The sequence below is a fragment of the Microcaecilia unicolor genome, chromosome 4, assembly GCF_901765095.1.
Source record: "Microcaecilia unicolor chromosome 4, aMicUni1.1, whole genome shotgun sequence".
Taxonomy (NCBI): domain Eukaryota; kingdom Metazoa; phylum Chordata; class Amphibia; order Gymnophiona; family Siphonopidae; genus Microcaecilia; species Microcaecilia unicolor.
Window position 1 is genome coordinate 49743675 of NC_044034.1, and position 15850 is coordinate 49759524.

Sequence of the window (15850 nt, forward strand, 5' to 3'; positions counted from 1 at the left end):
CGTGCCCTGCACCCGGGGGGGGGGGGGGTGCGCAGCGGCGACCCGCCCCGGGTGTCAGGCACCGTCGCTACGGAACTGACAAAGCATGCTTATAATCCATGTTTCTTAAGAAAGTTTTGATCTTCTTTCTAAATAGAAGATAGATTGTGAAAAGAAAAACATTCCAGCAATATCCTTCCACAGTCTAGTGGCTTGAACAGCCAAAGATTCATCCAGCAGTAGTCTCATTTTACCCTTAGCAGAAGGAAAGGTGAAAAAATTAGTGCTATCACACCTCCTTGTTCTAAAAGGGGCTAAAAAGCAATAATGGATGAGCCAATATCTAGGAAGGAAGCCTTGTAATGTTTTAAAAAGAAAAACAAACTAATTTAAAAAGCACTCTAGCTTCAATTGGTAGCCAGTGAAGTTTAACATATAGGTGTGGGGGGATTCTATATATGGCACATAAAAAATCCGGACAGAAACATTTCTGCCTAAGCGTATTCTATAAGCGGTGTCTAGGCCTATTATTTAGGGGTTTCCCTTTATCTTTCTTCTTGAACCATTCCTTACACCCCTACTCATTCTTTTCTTTCATTGGATGTGCATTATTTAATTCTAAATTCTCCTCAATTTGCACATCTTGAAGCCACTAGGCATTCTGCATTTGTTTTTCCGTTCTCCTAAAGTATGAAATGTTCTCCCTCCTGCTCTTCATGTTGAGCAATCTTTTTCTATATTTAATTCTAACTTAAAAACTCATGGGACCTTTTACTAAAGTGTGCCGAAAAATAGCCCGCACTGGTGTAGGCACGTGTTTTGGACATGCGCAGGTCCATTTTTCAGCGCACCTGCAAAAAAGGCCTTTTTTGGGGGGGGGGGGATGGGGGTGTGAGAAAATGGATGTGGAACACAATTAAAACCAGCGTATGTCCATTTTCGGCCTGATACCTTACCGCTACCCATTGACTTAACAGTAATGTCTCACGCGTTAACCGGGCAGTAATCGTCAGCACACGTACACTGCCGATTACCGCTGGGTAAGCGCCATGCAGTAGAAAATTCCTACCGCATATTTGACGTGCATCAAAAATGGAATTACCGCCCGAGGCACGTGGTAGTCTGGCGATAGTTCCAATTTGACACACATTGGATGTGCGTAGGCACCTACGTGTCTTAGTAAAAGGGTCCCTCACTTTTTTGGATTGAGTTGTGGCCTCTTGTTTTGAGCCTCTGTTGGGTTGCTGCTGTCCTAGTTTGAGTTGACTTATACTTTATTTTATATTGTTCTTTTTTTCATTATTATTATTTTTGTCCTCTACCTCTTCTCTCTCCCCTGCTTTATGTGTGGTTTTTGTAACTTTCCTATTTTAAATGGCATTCTGTTCCTTAATTCAAACTGCATTGACTTGCCTGTCAGATATCAAGTTCTTATAATAAATATAAACATATCTTTTATCTGTTATTGTGGCATGAGATTTCAAGGTCCTCATCTAATGAAGTGGACTCTAGTCTTTCAAAAGCTCATGCCTCAATAAGGGGCCCTTTTACTAAAGTACGGTTGGACCACCGTGGTCTTGCCGCATGGTGATCGGGCACTATCGCCGGGCTACTGCAGGAGCCTGGTAGTAGTGCCTACTCCCACCATTTCTGGCAGTTCAAAAATATTTTTAGCATTGGGAGCTTATCTGGAGGAAATCGGGTGGCGCTACCCGCTGCCCGGTTACTGCCGGGTTAGCGTGGGAGTCCTTACCATCTCCTAAATAGGTGGCGGTAAGGACTTCCCCCCAAAATGGCTGTGCAATAAATGGTTAAATTACCACATGGCCATTTTCCTTTTTTTAAAGGCCTTTTACCTGCTGTCATGAAAGGAGACTTCAATGTGGCAAACCCACTGGCCAACGCCACTGCCACCGCAGGGATCCTTTTACTGCAGCTTGGTAAAAGGACCCCTAGGTTGGTTAGTGTATAAGATGCCACTTGCATCTGTAAATTTTGTTATACCAGACTAACATGTCTACCCTTGTTAAAATTTATATTTATATTTTTCTGTTTCTTCTGATAGACAGATAGAAACAGGTATATACAGTAGCTGGTGTTTGTGGCTTTTGTACAAAGTTCATAGTTAAATAAAATCTATTTAGTGTTACACACTGCCATCTATTTAATGTTATTTAGCATTTTTTTGTAACCTTTTGGCTGTTCAACATTTTGCAAAATGTCTTAGGATCACAATACGCTTTAATTGCAGTGCTATCTCAATGCAACAACAAGTATAAGCAAATTGAAATTTCTAGAGACAGATTTAGTATCTGAATTTAAGAGAGCTTGGGACAAGTACATAGGGTAGGGAGAGTAGATGGCATTGACAGGCAGACTGGATAAGCTATATGGTTTTTATCTATCTACATTTTTCTCTGTTTCTTTCTCTCTGTTTTGATGTAGAGCCTGGCTGTACTAGTTCCTGCTGATTTTACTGCTTTTATCATTGCTGAAAAAAATGCTAATCATCTCCATTTTACAATCTGACAGTGTTAATAGTAACTTTTATGGCTTGATATAGCAGAAGACATCGCTACCATTTCATTCTGTAGTATCCCTGTTTATGATACCATTATATCAAGAAATACTTTCAATATGTGATAACTGTGTGATTATACCTCTTTGAATTAGAATTAATTGAATAAACATATGAAGGGCAATTTTATAACAAATTGCTTATATTTACATGCCCATAGAACATCTAAATTTCAGAATATTGACATTTTGTGTCTAAATGTTCATTAACCTATTAAAATGCCAATAAGGCGCACATAAATGGTTTTCTACAAATGCCTGCTTAAATAGAATAGTGTGCATTTGTAGGCTCTAGTGTACCTAGGGCAAGGGGGTGAGGGTGGTCCGCCCTGGGTGCCAGCAACGAGGGGGTGCGCGGAGCAGGCGCGTGCTGTCAGCTCTGCCGGTCCCCTGCCCTGGAACAGGAAGTTGATGTCTGAAGGGGCAAGGAATTGGCGGAGTTGTCACAGTGCACGCCTGCTCCACACACCTCCTTGCTTGGAAGAGGGGTGAGTGTGCTCCGTTGGGGGGGTGTGCTTGCCCCGGGTGCCATAAAAGGTAGGTACACTGCTCTTTATAAGGGGCTCACATGGGTGGGACATAAGTGGGGCTGACATTTAGGCAGGCAACTTATATAGAATACTGTAAATTGCCCATGCACATTTATATGTAGATGCCTCATTTATGCCAGCTTTATAGCAGATGTACATGTTGGCACCTACATGTAGACTCATTGATGCCGGGTTCATGCTAGTATTCTATAAGGACACTTGAATGCAGAATACGTTTTCACCCTGCATTACTGACACATCTAAATGGAGGGACCCTGATGTAGAATTCCTTCACAGAACTTATAAGCCTTGAAAATTAGTTTTAAAACCTGTGCTACTGTGCACTAGCATCCATTAACATCAGGTCTCGTTTTCCATTCATAGACAGGATTGAGTCAAACCAGTCTCTTCCAGAATTCAGAAGTTAGTGGAACGTTCACAGTATGTACAGGCCTTCCTGCACACAGCAGTCTCCTCAGCTCCTCAGTTTTATGTTTTCCAATCTGCCAAAAGGACACAAAAATAAAGCTCTCCTGACTGTTGAAAGGTTGCTTTATTGTATTTTTTTTATTTTTCTTTACATTTTTTTAAATCATTCTTTAGATTCTTCGTGTCACAGAAGTGTGGCTTCTGTCTCTGTTCTTAGTCCAGCAGAAGAATGAGAACTTTGGGGGTCCTTTTCCAAAAGGGTGTTAGAATGTAGGCTTAGTCCTCCCCATCCATGCCCCTGATATTCAGGAAATACTCCTGGCTGGTTAAATAGCCTTAAGCCAGCTAAGCACGAATATTCAGTGCAAGATACCCGGATATCTTGGCCGAATATTAGCTCCTAGCGGCTAGCCCAGTCACCAGCTATGTTGTGTAATATAGCCGCTTAACGCCATTATTCATTGGCTGGCCAGCTAAGTTTATCGGCCAGATAGAACCGCATAAATAGCAGGTCTCTCTTTGGCTACTATAACTTAGTCAGTCAGCCGATGAATATCAGTTTAAGCAGATATGTTCATAGCGGCCAAAATAAACCCAGTTGCTAGATATAGCCCAGCATTGAATTTCTGAATTTCCTGTCAACCATGGGAGTTAGCCAGGATCCTTCCTGCAGTCTGAATATCAGCTCCAGTGGGTCTTAATTTGTGACTTTCCTGTGCGTTAAACCGAGATTCAACACACCTTTTAAAAACATTATTTTTTTTTTTATTTTACTGGCTGTGCGCTAATGCTGTCATTAGTGTGTGGTACAACATCTAAAATCGAGGTGTCAAAAATTGCAACTTGAGAGAAAAACATATTTCAGCCACTTTATGATTTTTTTTAACTTTTTTAATTTTGAAAAATGAGTCCCTATATGAGTTTGAGACATTAGTTACCTATGAACCTTATACTCAGCTTCACCATACATGATTTCTCTGAACTCATCCCAAGTGTTCACAAAAAATGATAACACCTTTTCCACTTAAATGAGGAAATAGTGATTCTTATTTTCTGCCCAAAGCCTCATAAGAATTCATCAACAACAACAACAACAAAAAACCCTCCACACTCTGGACTCAGAATAGAATCCAACATAAAATCTACGTACCTGTTTGTCTCCTTCAACCCCAACAGAATTGATATTCCAGTCACAAAACTAACTTTAGCAAATTGGCTGGTGTCATGTATCTGTTACATACAAGCTGGTATTCTCACCTCTAAGGTGAAATTTCCTCAGAGCTACAGCAGCTATTGTAGATTTTCTGAAGTCTGCCTCATTGGACTTAATTTGTAAAGCACACTTCCATCATATTATTGTTTGGCTTATCTATAATAGAAAAATATATTTCATTGAGTTGTGCTGACCAATTTGCTTGCCACCTTTTAATATATAGGTGGTTCCTGAATAATAGGCAATGGATAAGCAAATGGGCAGCCTTGAGCTTGGCGGTCATCTTCTTGAATACCTGATGCAAAACTGTTTGTCAATAGAAAAAAAAAGGATGGTTACTCACCTGTAGCAGGTGTTTTCTATAGACAGCAGGATTGATCAGGCCTACAATCCCTACTACTTCCCTGAGAGTTACATTAATTCTTGACCTTTAGAACTAAGGGCTCCTTTTACCAAGCTGCAGCAAAAGGGGGCCTACACTGGTGGTGGTGTGTATTTTTGACAATCGCCGAGGCCCCCTTTTACTGCAACAGGTAAAAGGTAGGTCTGTCCTTTGGGCAGGAAATGGCCATGTGGCAAGTAAAGCACTTGCCACACTGCCATTTTGAGGGGAACCCTTACCACCACCCATTGAGGTGGCGGTAAGGGCTCCCACACTAACCTGCAGTAACCAGGTAGCACTGCCTGATTACTGCCGGGTACACACCAGCGCTACAAAAACAAATATATTTTTGTAGTGCCAGGTATGACTTCGCACTGGGGGTGGGTAGTACCACTGGGCTGCTGTGGTAGCCGGGCAGTGCTTCCTTTTTAACGAGCGGTAAGCTCACATTAGGCTTACTGCCGCTTTGTAAAAGGGGCCCTAAATGTGGAGCTGAGGAGACTGCTGCACGCAGAAAGGACTGTGTATGCTGTTCCGTAGCTGCGACATGCTGAGACAGCATCCATTTATGTGCCTGATCATTCCTACTATCATAAGAACATAAGAATAGCCATACTGGATCAGTATCCTGCTTTCAACAGTGACCAGTCCAGGTCTCAAGTACCTGGCAGAAACCCAATTAGTAGCAAAATTCCATGCTATCAATACCGGGACAAGTAGTGGCTTCCCCCATTTCCATCTCAAAAATAACAGACAATGGACTTTTCCACCAGGAACTTGTCCAAACCTTTTTTAAACCTAAATACACTGACTGCTGTTACCATATCATCTGCAGTGAGTTCCAGAGCTTAACTATTCTTTGAGTGAAAAAATATTTCCTCCTATTTGTTTAAAAGAACTTCCAGGTAATTTCATTGAGTGTCCCCTGGTATTTGTACTTTTTGAAAAAGTGAAAAATTGATTCATTTTTACTCATTATACAACACTCAGGATTTTATAGACCTCAATCATATCCCCCCACCCCCCTTAGCTGTCTCTTTTCCAAGCTGAAGAACCCTAACCTCTTTAGCCTTTCCTCATATGGGAGGAGTTCCATCCCCTTTATCATTTTGGTCGCTCTTCTTTGAACCTTTTCTAATTCTGCTATATCTTTTTTGAATGCAATACTCTACTATAAACTACTATAAATCACTTCTATAGCGCTACTAGTCATACGCAGCGCTTTACAATTGAACATGAAGAAGACAGTCCTTGCTCAAAAGAGCTTACAATCTAAATCAGGACAAACAGACAGGACCAAAAAGGAGAAGGGAAGGACAGACAGAAGGACACATAAGGATAGCACCATGGAGCGATACAGAGGCATTATAATATTCTTGGTCTTATTGTGCATCCCTTCACTAATAATTCCTAGCATTCTGTTTGCTTTTTTGGCCGTCGCCACACACTGGGCAGAATATTTCAGCGTATTGCCTACAATGACACTTAGATCTTTTTCTTGAGTGCTGACTCCTGTGGAGGACCCTAGCATCAGGCAACTATGATTCAGATTATTCTTTCCAAAGTGCATCACTTTGCACTTGTCCACATTCAGTTTCACCTGCCATTTGGATGCCCAGTCTTCCAGTTTCCTATGCTCTTCTTGCAATTTTTCACACTCCACATTTGCTTTGACAACTTTGAATAGTTTTGTATCATCTGCAAATTTAATCACCTCACTCGTCATTCCGAGTACCAGATCATTTATAAGGGGCCTTTTTACAAAGCAGCACTCAGCCCAATGCGGGCTTACCATGCGCCAATTCGCAGCTACCGCCAGTCCAATGTGTTCCAACCCCAGCCCATGCCACTTCTCATGTTGGGTATAATAGGGCTTGATTTTTTTGCGCAGCAGTTACCAGGCGGTAATCATACAACGCTGCGTGCTACCCAGTTACTACCAGGTTAACGCAGGAGCCCTTATCACCACCTCAGTGGTGGCGGTACATGCTTTCCCCACATGACCATGTGGTAAGAGCAATCTTACCACATGGCCATGTATTTTTGCCCGCTGTGGTAAAAAGGGCTTCAGCGTGGAACAAAAATGGCCGCTGCCACTACCGCAGGGCCCTTTTTACCGCAGCTTGGTAAAAAGGCCCCTAAATATGTTAAATAGCACCAGTGCCAGTACAGATTCCTGCAGCACAGAAAAAAAACTATTACAAATGAGCAACAATGCTTTTTGCTCAGTAGGACATATTTACTGGAAACCTGCATTAATGGCTTACACAGTAGCTCACATTGGGCCCTTTTAACTAATGTGTGCTTACTGCACGTAAAACGGTTCTTCTCCAGTACATAAGTACATAAGTATTGCCACACTAGGACAGATCAAAGATCCATCAAGCCAACAGCATCCTGTTTCCAACAGTGGCCAATCCAGGTCACAAATACCTGGCAAGATCCTGAAAACGTTCAATACATTTTATGCTGCTTATTCCAGAAATAGCAGTGGATTTTCCCCCAAGTCAATTTAATAATGGTCTATGGACTTTTCCTTTAGGAAGCCGTCCAGACTTCTCATGTGTCCCGTGGTAGTGCTGGGATTGGTGTGGTGTGGTGTGGTGATATTAATAGGGTGTGCCCAATAACTTTTGGAGTTTGCCTTACAACTTCAAGGATTTCAATTTCAGCCTTCTTGAGCAGATACATTTTGAATGGCAACTTGTTGCTTGCATACAATTTAGCTCCATAATAAAAGCAAGTTTTGAGGTATTTCAGAAGTGCAGTGAAGCTTTATCCTCTTATTTCAGATATTTAGTATTGTCAGACAAATATGTTAGGCAGACAGGCAGATATGTTAGGCAGACATATTTGGTTGTGGTAAAGACTTGACTGAAAATGTTCCAGATAAAATCTTCCAAATATTTTATCCGTCTATATTCAGTGGCAAATTTATAAACCCCAAGGAATAGCTGGATAAAATTACCCAATTAAATTGTTCCCAATAATTTTATGGTAAAGGAATTAGAAGCTGCATGAAATTGCTGTTACCAAATTCACACTTAGGGGTCCTTTTACCAAGCTGCAGTAAAAAGAGCCCTGCGCTAGCGGTGGTGGCATTTTTAACACAGCTGGAAAAAAAGGCTGAAAATACCCATGCCATGCGGTAAGATTGCTCTTACCGCGTAGCCATGCGAGGGGGAGCCCTTGTCGCCACCCATTGAGGTGGCGGTAAGGGCTCCCACACTAACCCAGCAGTAATTGAGTAGTGGCCACTTCCTGATTACCTCCGGGTTAGCACCACACTAAAGGTTAGAGCCCTATTTTCCCCAGTGCAGGAAATGGTATGAGCTGGAGATAGAACAGGAACTACCACCGGGGCCTACATTGGGCCAACAGAAGCTCCAGATTGGGCTTACCTCTGCTTTGTAAAAGTGCCCCTGTGCAAGTATCATGCTAGTGACTAAAGTTTGGAAAGCTTTTGAGAATGTAGCCCTAGATATTTAAACCCCCAATATTTGTATTTATTTATTTATTTAATACATTTGTACCCCACATTTTCCCACTAGATGATTGTCGGCTCAATGTGGCTTACATAGAACCGCAGGGAAGACTACAGTACAGAAAAGTACAATTAAGCAATGTAAAAGAAATGTAATAAACAAATAGGTATCATTTAGACAACGAAGATAGCAGAAGATAATACCAGGTTACAAGGTAATAAGGTCCATGAATTTTGCTGGAGCCAGGAATGGGTAGGTTAGGTTGAGTCTGGAAAGTAAGCCTTCTTGAATAGGATGGTCTTCAATAATTTTCTGAAATTTAGATAGTTCTGAGTTGATTTTACGGATTTGGGTAAAACATTCCATAGTTGTGTGCCTGCTTATTTTCAAAAGAGAAAGACGCCCATATTTCAACCCAAATCGGGAGATGGGCGTCCATTTCCCGTGGGCGCCCAAATCGGTATAATCGAAACCCGATTTTTGGCATCTTCAACTGCAGTCCGTCACGGAGATGAACAAAGATCACGTGGGCGTGTTGGAGGCATGATGAAGGCGGGACTGGGGCGTGGTTATCACCTGAGGAGAGATGGGTGTCTTTAGCTGATTATCGAAACAAGAAGGGTGTTTTTGACGAGAATTTGGTCCGTTTATTTGGACCCTTTTTTTCAGGTCCAAGTCCAAAAAAGTGCCCCAACTAACCAGATGACCACCGGAGGGAATCGGGGATCACCTCCCCTGACTCCCCCATTGGTCACTAACCCCCTCCCACCAAAAAACCCCCACTTTACAAACTTTTTTCCCAGCCTGTATGCCAGCCTCAAATGCCATACCCACCTCCATGACAGCAGAATGTGTTCTATCCTCTGACAGCCTTTCCCTGGTTCTGATGTGGGTCTCGGGTGAGTGTGACACCTTTTCTGTTAAGGGCACTGCAGAGTCACATCAGCAATGCATTGTGGTGGGTGTAGGGTATTGAGCTCTGTGATTCCACTAGCTTGTGTTAAATGCTCACGATGTTGGTAGTTGGTAGGCTCTACTCCCATGGTGCTTTTCCCTCTGCTTACTGGGTCAGAGTGTGCCCTGTTTTATTTCCGGTAGTCCATGAGGTAGTGGCCATTTTTGTAAGCCAGTTTTAGATCCCGTTCATGTGTTAACCATGTTACAGCACTTAGTTCTTACCTTGAATGTTGCTGAAAGATTGTATTGTACACCATTCTGCCAGCTCGGACCTACTGCCAATCTCAGTACCAGCGAGACTCGTTGCCAGTGGGGCACAACCTGTGATCTGCAGTTAACTGTGAGTAAAGGTGCTTATTCAAATAAAGGACGTTTTCAGCGAGATTAGTCTTCAGGTGTGAACTGCTGTGCCAAGGTTATACACCAGCAACAAGTCCTGTCCCTGGAGCACTTTTAGTGGGTACTGCAGTGCACTTCAGGCAGGCAAACCCAGGCCCATCCCCCCTCCACACCTGTACCACTTGTGGTGGTAAATGGGAGGCCTCTAAAACCCACTGTACCCACATGTAGTTGCCCCCTTCACCCCTAAGAGCTATGGTAGTGTTGTACATTTGTCCCTCCCACGACCAAATGGCTTGGATTGGGACGTTTCTGAGCTGGGCATTTTTAGTTTCCATTATCGCTAAAAAAAAAAAAAAAAAACGCCCATTTCAGAAGGGACCAAATCCATGGCATTTGGTCTGTCCAAACCGTATTTTCAAAATGAAAGATGGACGCCCATCTTTTTCGATAATACGGTCTGTCCCGCCTCTTCACATACCCGTTTTTGCACATAGACGCCCATGGAGATGGGCGTTCGCGTTCAATTATGCCCCTCCATGTAGGAGAAGTTGGAGGCCTAGGTGGTTTTGTATTTAAGGCCATTACAATCAGTATAGTGTAAATTTAGATAGGATCGGGTAAAACTGGAACAGTTTCGAGGTGGTAAGTAAACCAGATCCAGCATGTAATTGGCACCTACATATATCAAGTTGGCAGATAAATGTGTAGAGTGAGCACTTATTTTCATTGGTGCACAGAGTGAATATTAAGGTAAAAGTTGACATAATGATATCAGGCCTGCATCTTCAGAAAAGTGTACTTTTAAAAATGGTCATGACCTTGATGCATTTATATTGTGAGTACCAAGAGAAAGTGACAGCATGATATGTAGTCTTAAGTATTCCTTAAGTTACGCTTTGTAACATAAAAGTTTTTGAACTGAGTGACTCTTTTACTAAAAATATACAGCATAGTTATACTGCATATTTCTAGTAAAAGAAATGGTGCTTTGACTTTGAAGTCTTCAGCAATTGTGGGAAAAAAGATTTCTGCACTTATCATGATTAAATGTGTTGTGTAACTCTCTTGATTACATTAATGGTATAATGGAAAGTTTTTTTTTTGTCAGAGAATGAAAAAACAATAATAATACTAATTTTTATATTTTTATTTTTTGATATTTACATCAAATCTAGCCTTGTTGCCAGTTTGGAGTTTAGATGAATAGATTGTTTCATTAAGGAAAAAGATTTGTAAAACTTTTTTTAGAAGAAATCACTTAGTATTACCCTCAGTGGATTATGAATTGGAAAGTATAGGGGGGTTATACAATTGAGTACTTTTAATTTAGTATGTTTATGATTTTCATTCTACAGTTTTTAACTCAACCCCTTAAAAATTTAGGTCTGTGAGGTTTCTGGATAATTGCAGCTCTTTTGGACAGCCAAAGGTATAGACAGTTTTTGAAATATATGCATGTGTGCAATTGACTATGGGCTCTTTTACTAAGCCGCAGTAAGCTCACTGCAGGCGTACCGTATGCCAATCTTGTAGCAGTGCACAGCATTTACGACGCTAGTGGTAATATTAAAAAATATTTCCACAGGGGGTTACCCAGCGGTAAACGGGCAGTGCCACGTTCTACCCGGTTACTGCTGGGTTAGTGTGAGAGCCCGTACTGCCCCTGACTCAGGTGTGGTCTGAAATATGGCAATGTTGGGTTTTATTATGTTTTTGGATTTTATTATGTAATTTTATTATTGATTGTCTATACATGATCCAGATTAAATTGGTTACTTTTTGTAGTTTAGTGTATGGTCTTACTTTATTTTTGTTTCTTTTGTGGTTTATAATACTTGACCTCTTTTTTTAGACCCATACTGAGGGAAGATAGTTTTCAGACAGCCACGTTACATGGGTAAATACCTTATTTTCTTCCATAAATAGCTTTTAAAATTGTCCTTTATGTTCTATACAATCATCCTCTGAAGTGTTGTTACAGGTTCCTGGAGCTTGTGATTTTGTTTTGGCTTTGATACCAATTTGAAAATGAAATGTCAATGTTGCTGTAATATGTTAAATCAAATTACTACTATGGAGTGTTTCTCCTATCATGTATTCTGCATGGCTTTTCTACCTCCAGCTTTCTTGGCCACTTTATTCAAGTGACCCACTCAATGACTTAAGCAGAGAGAGGTTATATTTTTCTGTCATGGCAGAGGGTATGATTTATCTGTTTTTATATCTATGAAGATGCAGCATTAACTAAGTGGACGTTTGCATAATCAGGCTGGTTTGGAGTTCACTAAATGTAATCTTCTGCTGTATATCTCAATTAATCTTCCTAGCTGTGCCTAATCACATCCCCACCAGGCAGACTCACATTTCTCACAGAGCCGGGATTATTAAAATCCATATTTCACGTTAAAAGCCATATGTTTGAGATTAGTTTCTAAGTAGCAATGCACCTGCCGTAAATACCTCATATCTGTTATCTTCTGAAATACTGCTGCTGTCAGAGATGAGACAGCATGATGTGCATGTCTAACTAGTTCACAATTCTTTTTCATGGCAAGGTGAATCTTTATTTAGTTTTTGCTCTCTTTCCTCCATAAAGAACTGCCTTGTTTCTATCATGGATAGCATTTTAGGCTCCACTAAATCCAGAGATGCAGAAGAGATGGGAAGAAAAACACCTGCTTTTTCAACAGTGAATCGCATTATCCATGTGTGTGGGCTGCATGAATATAGCATGATTTAAGCTTATCAAGATGTGTAAATCGCTCTTGAAACTGTGGCTTCATATCTACCAAATAGTGCTGTAATACTTTAAAATCATGTGTGCTTGCTAACTAGGTAAGAATCATTTCTTTTTTGCTAAAAAGCTTAGGTGGATGACATTCCAAGGTCAGGCAGACTGCATTTGACCTGTGGGTCACATGCTGGACACCCCTGTTACAATATATACAGTACCATTGAAAATTAGTAAAAAGAAAGTAGATACCTGGTAATTTTTCAGTCTTCAAGAGTCCTTCTTACACTACATGCATGAAATTGAAATATTCTGAATACACTACTTAAGAAGCAAACTCTACTACAAGGAGTAATAAGATAGGGTGAAAAGGGGTAGACTCATGAGCACTCTAAGGAACTATTCATTATGGAATGGGTGATAGACACATCGAAAACCTTTCAAGTGGAAGTGGTAGAGGAATATCACTCAATATTTAAAGGGAAATGAGCACTGAAATGGCACCTAACTGGCTATCTGGTGATATTTTGAAAGGAAGGGATTGTAGAGTTGAGTTGTTGGTATGGATAAGCAGACTGGATATGCCATATACCCTGGGATTCTATACATCAAGCTGAGATTTTTGCATGGAAATCAAAGCGTATTCCATAACAATGTGCATAACTTAATTAGTTAACAAGCTACTCAGCACTGATAATTGGATGTTAAGAATCAATTATAAGCACTAATTGGTATTAGAATTTACATGTAACTTGCTAAGTGCATTATGTAAATTGGTATGCATAAATTTAAGTTGCATAGTTGAAAAGTGGGCAAGGTTATGGGCATGGAATTGGTGGGTCATGGGCGTTTCTAAAATCTATGTACATTGTTATAGAATACATCCACTCAGGGAGAGATTCTATATATGACACCTAAAAAATCAGCATTGAAATCAGTGCCGACTAAATGCATTCTATAAGTGGCGCTTAGATTTAGGCATGGTATATAGAATAGGCTTTGTTGATATCTCAGCACCTAAAGCTACACACATCCATTTACGCCAATGAAAACATGGCATAAATCCCAGCGCATAGATTTACATGCATTGGGCCATATTCTATAACTATGTTCGTAAATTACAGAATACCCATGAAACGTCCACTCCCCTGCCCATAGCCACACCCCTTTTTGCATGTGTGCATCACAAGTTTACAGAATATATGCTTAGTGAGTTGTGCACATAAATTCTAATTGAATTAATTGCCAATTAATGCAAATTATTGCTTGTTAAGTGCTGTTATCAGCACTCAGCTTTTTAATTTATGTGTGTTGTTATAGAATCTGCTTGAATTTTGGCAAGGATCTCTAGGCGCGCTGTATAGAATCTGAGGATCTTTGCCTAATTTAGAAGTTGGGCTTTACACCAGGTTTTACTTGGTATAATTGACCGTGACTAAATTTAGTCGCATGGACTGGTGCTCGGCGTATTCTATAAACCACGTGGAAATTTAGGCTTATTTTATAAAGTATTCCTAAATTAAAGCATACTTTATAGAATACACCTAAGTGAATTTTATTTTGGCACCAAAGTTTTAGGTGGGATTTGTAGAATCTAGTCAAGAGTCTTTATCTTTCATGATATTTTATGTTTCTCTGTTAAGCAAATTATGAGATGCTACCTTTGTAATGTCAACTGTGGAGAATAGAGCAACTTTTTAAAACTGAAAATCTGCTTATATTTTAATGAATACATGCATCATATTTCTATTCATAGTAGATACTCAAAGGTCACAAAGAGGGGCATAATCGAAAGGGGCACCCAAGTTTTCCTGAGGACGTCCTCGCAGGACGTCCCGGCGAAGGGGCGTGGAAACCCGTATTATCAAAACAAGATGGGCATCCATTTTTTGTTTCGATAATACAGTCGGGGACACCCAAATCGTAAAATTTAGGTCGACCTTACAGATGGTCGTCCCCAATTTTCGGCGATAATGGAAATCGAGGACGCCCATCTCAGAAACAACCAAATCCAAGCTATTTGGTCGTGGGAGGAGCCAGCATTTGTAGTGCACTGGTCCCCCTGACATGCCAGGACACCAACCGGGCACCCTAGGGGGCACTGCAGTGGACTTCTCAAATTGCTCCCAGGTGCATAGCTCCCTTACCTTGTTTGCTGAGCCCCCCAACCACTGCGGGAGTAACGGGAGGTCATCCCCGATTCCCTACGGTGGTCATCTGGTCAGTTCAGGCAACCTTTTGAGGCCTGGTCGTAAGAAAAATGGACCAAGTAAAGTCGCCCAAGTGCGCGTCTTGGACGCCCTTCTTTTGTCCATTATTGGTTGAGGACGCCCGTGTGTTAGGCACGCTCCAGTCCTGCCTTCGCTATGCTTCCGACACGCCCCTGTGAACTTTGGTCATCCCCGCGACAGAAAGCAGTTGAGGACACCCAAAATCAACTTTCATTTATGCCGATTTGGGTGACCCTGGGAGAAGGGACGCCTATCTCCCGATTTGTGTTGAAAGATGGGCGCCCTTCTCTTTCGATAATAAACCTGAAAATGTATTACTTTTTAACTCATCAGTAGCAAAATTGTCTTTAAAAATCTCTTTATGACTAATTCAATGTGATTATTCTACAAGGGTATAGAGTGAGTATTTCTTTCTCTTTTCTCCTTTGGATGGATTACAAATTCTGATTCAATCAAGACAAACGCACCTGAGACATTTCTGATTTCTTTTTTTTAGAAAGCATAATAAATAATTTCTGACCTTTGAAAATGCAATTGATGTTTGTACATTTGGCTGTTTCTGGTTAAAATCATTTGTAGAATGGCATTTGATTGCTTACAAGCTGATATGGAGTTTTATTGATAATATAGATGCCAACCAAGATGGGCTTCAGTGAGCAGCCTTTATTCTACTGCGTTACCATCTGTTCTCAGAAAGAGGTTTGTGTGTTACAACAACATATTAAAACCCATATCTGCTTAGTCATAATTAATAAAATACTGTTTGTACGGCAAAGATACAGGCACATTGTTTTTTCAAGAACTTACATTTTATGGTAGTAAAAACCTACAAAGAAGGTGCAATCTACTTTTATCTGGTGAGGGTCTCTATCATAAGTGGCAGCAGTAGATAGGCAGGCACAAACAGATCAAAAACAAGATCTGTATGTCTGCCTTATTCAGACATGGGCCACTTTCCCTGTCCCTCGTGGAGGGGCATAATTGAACAAAAACG

At 40.9% G+C, this 15850-nt stretch overlaps 1 protein-coding gene across 1 annotated transcript in view; it reads left to right on the plus strand.

Annotated features, from left to right (window-relative positions):
- The first annotated feature begins 11745 nt into the window (after positions 1-11745).
- CNTN5 (contactin 5) overlaps positions 11746-15850 on the plus strand; it is a 699531-nt gene continuing 695426 nt past the window's right edge. The window contains exon 1 of the mRNA XM_030200224.1: positions 11746-11791. Within this exon, the coding sequence (XP_030056084.1) occupies positions 11788-11791 (4 nt within the window). The 5' untranslated portion in view covers positions 11746-11787. The remainder of the gene's footprint in view (positions 11792-15850) is intronic.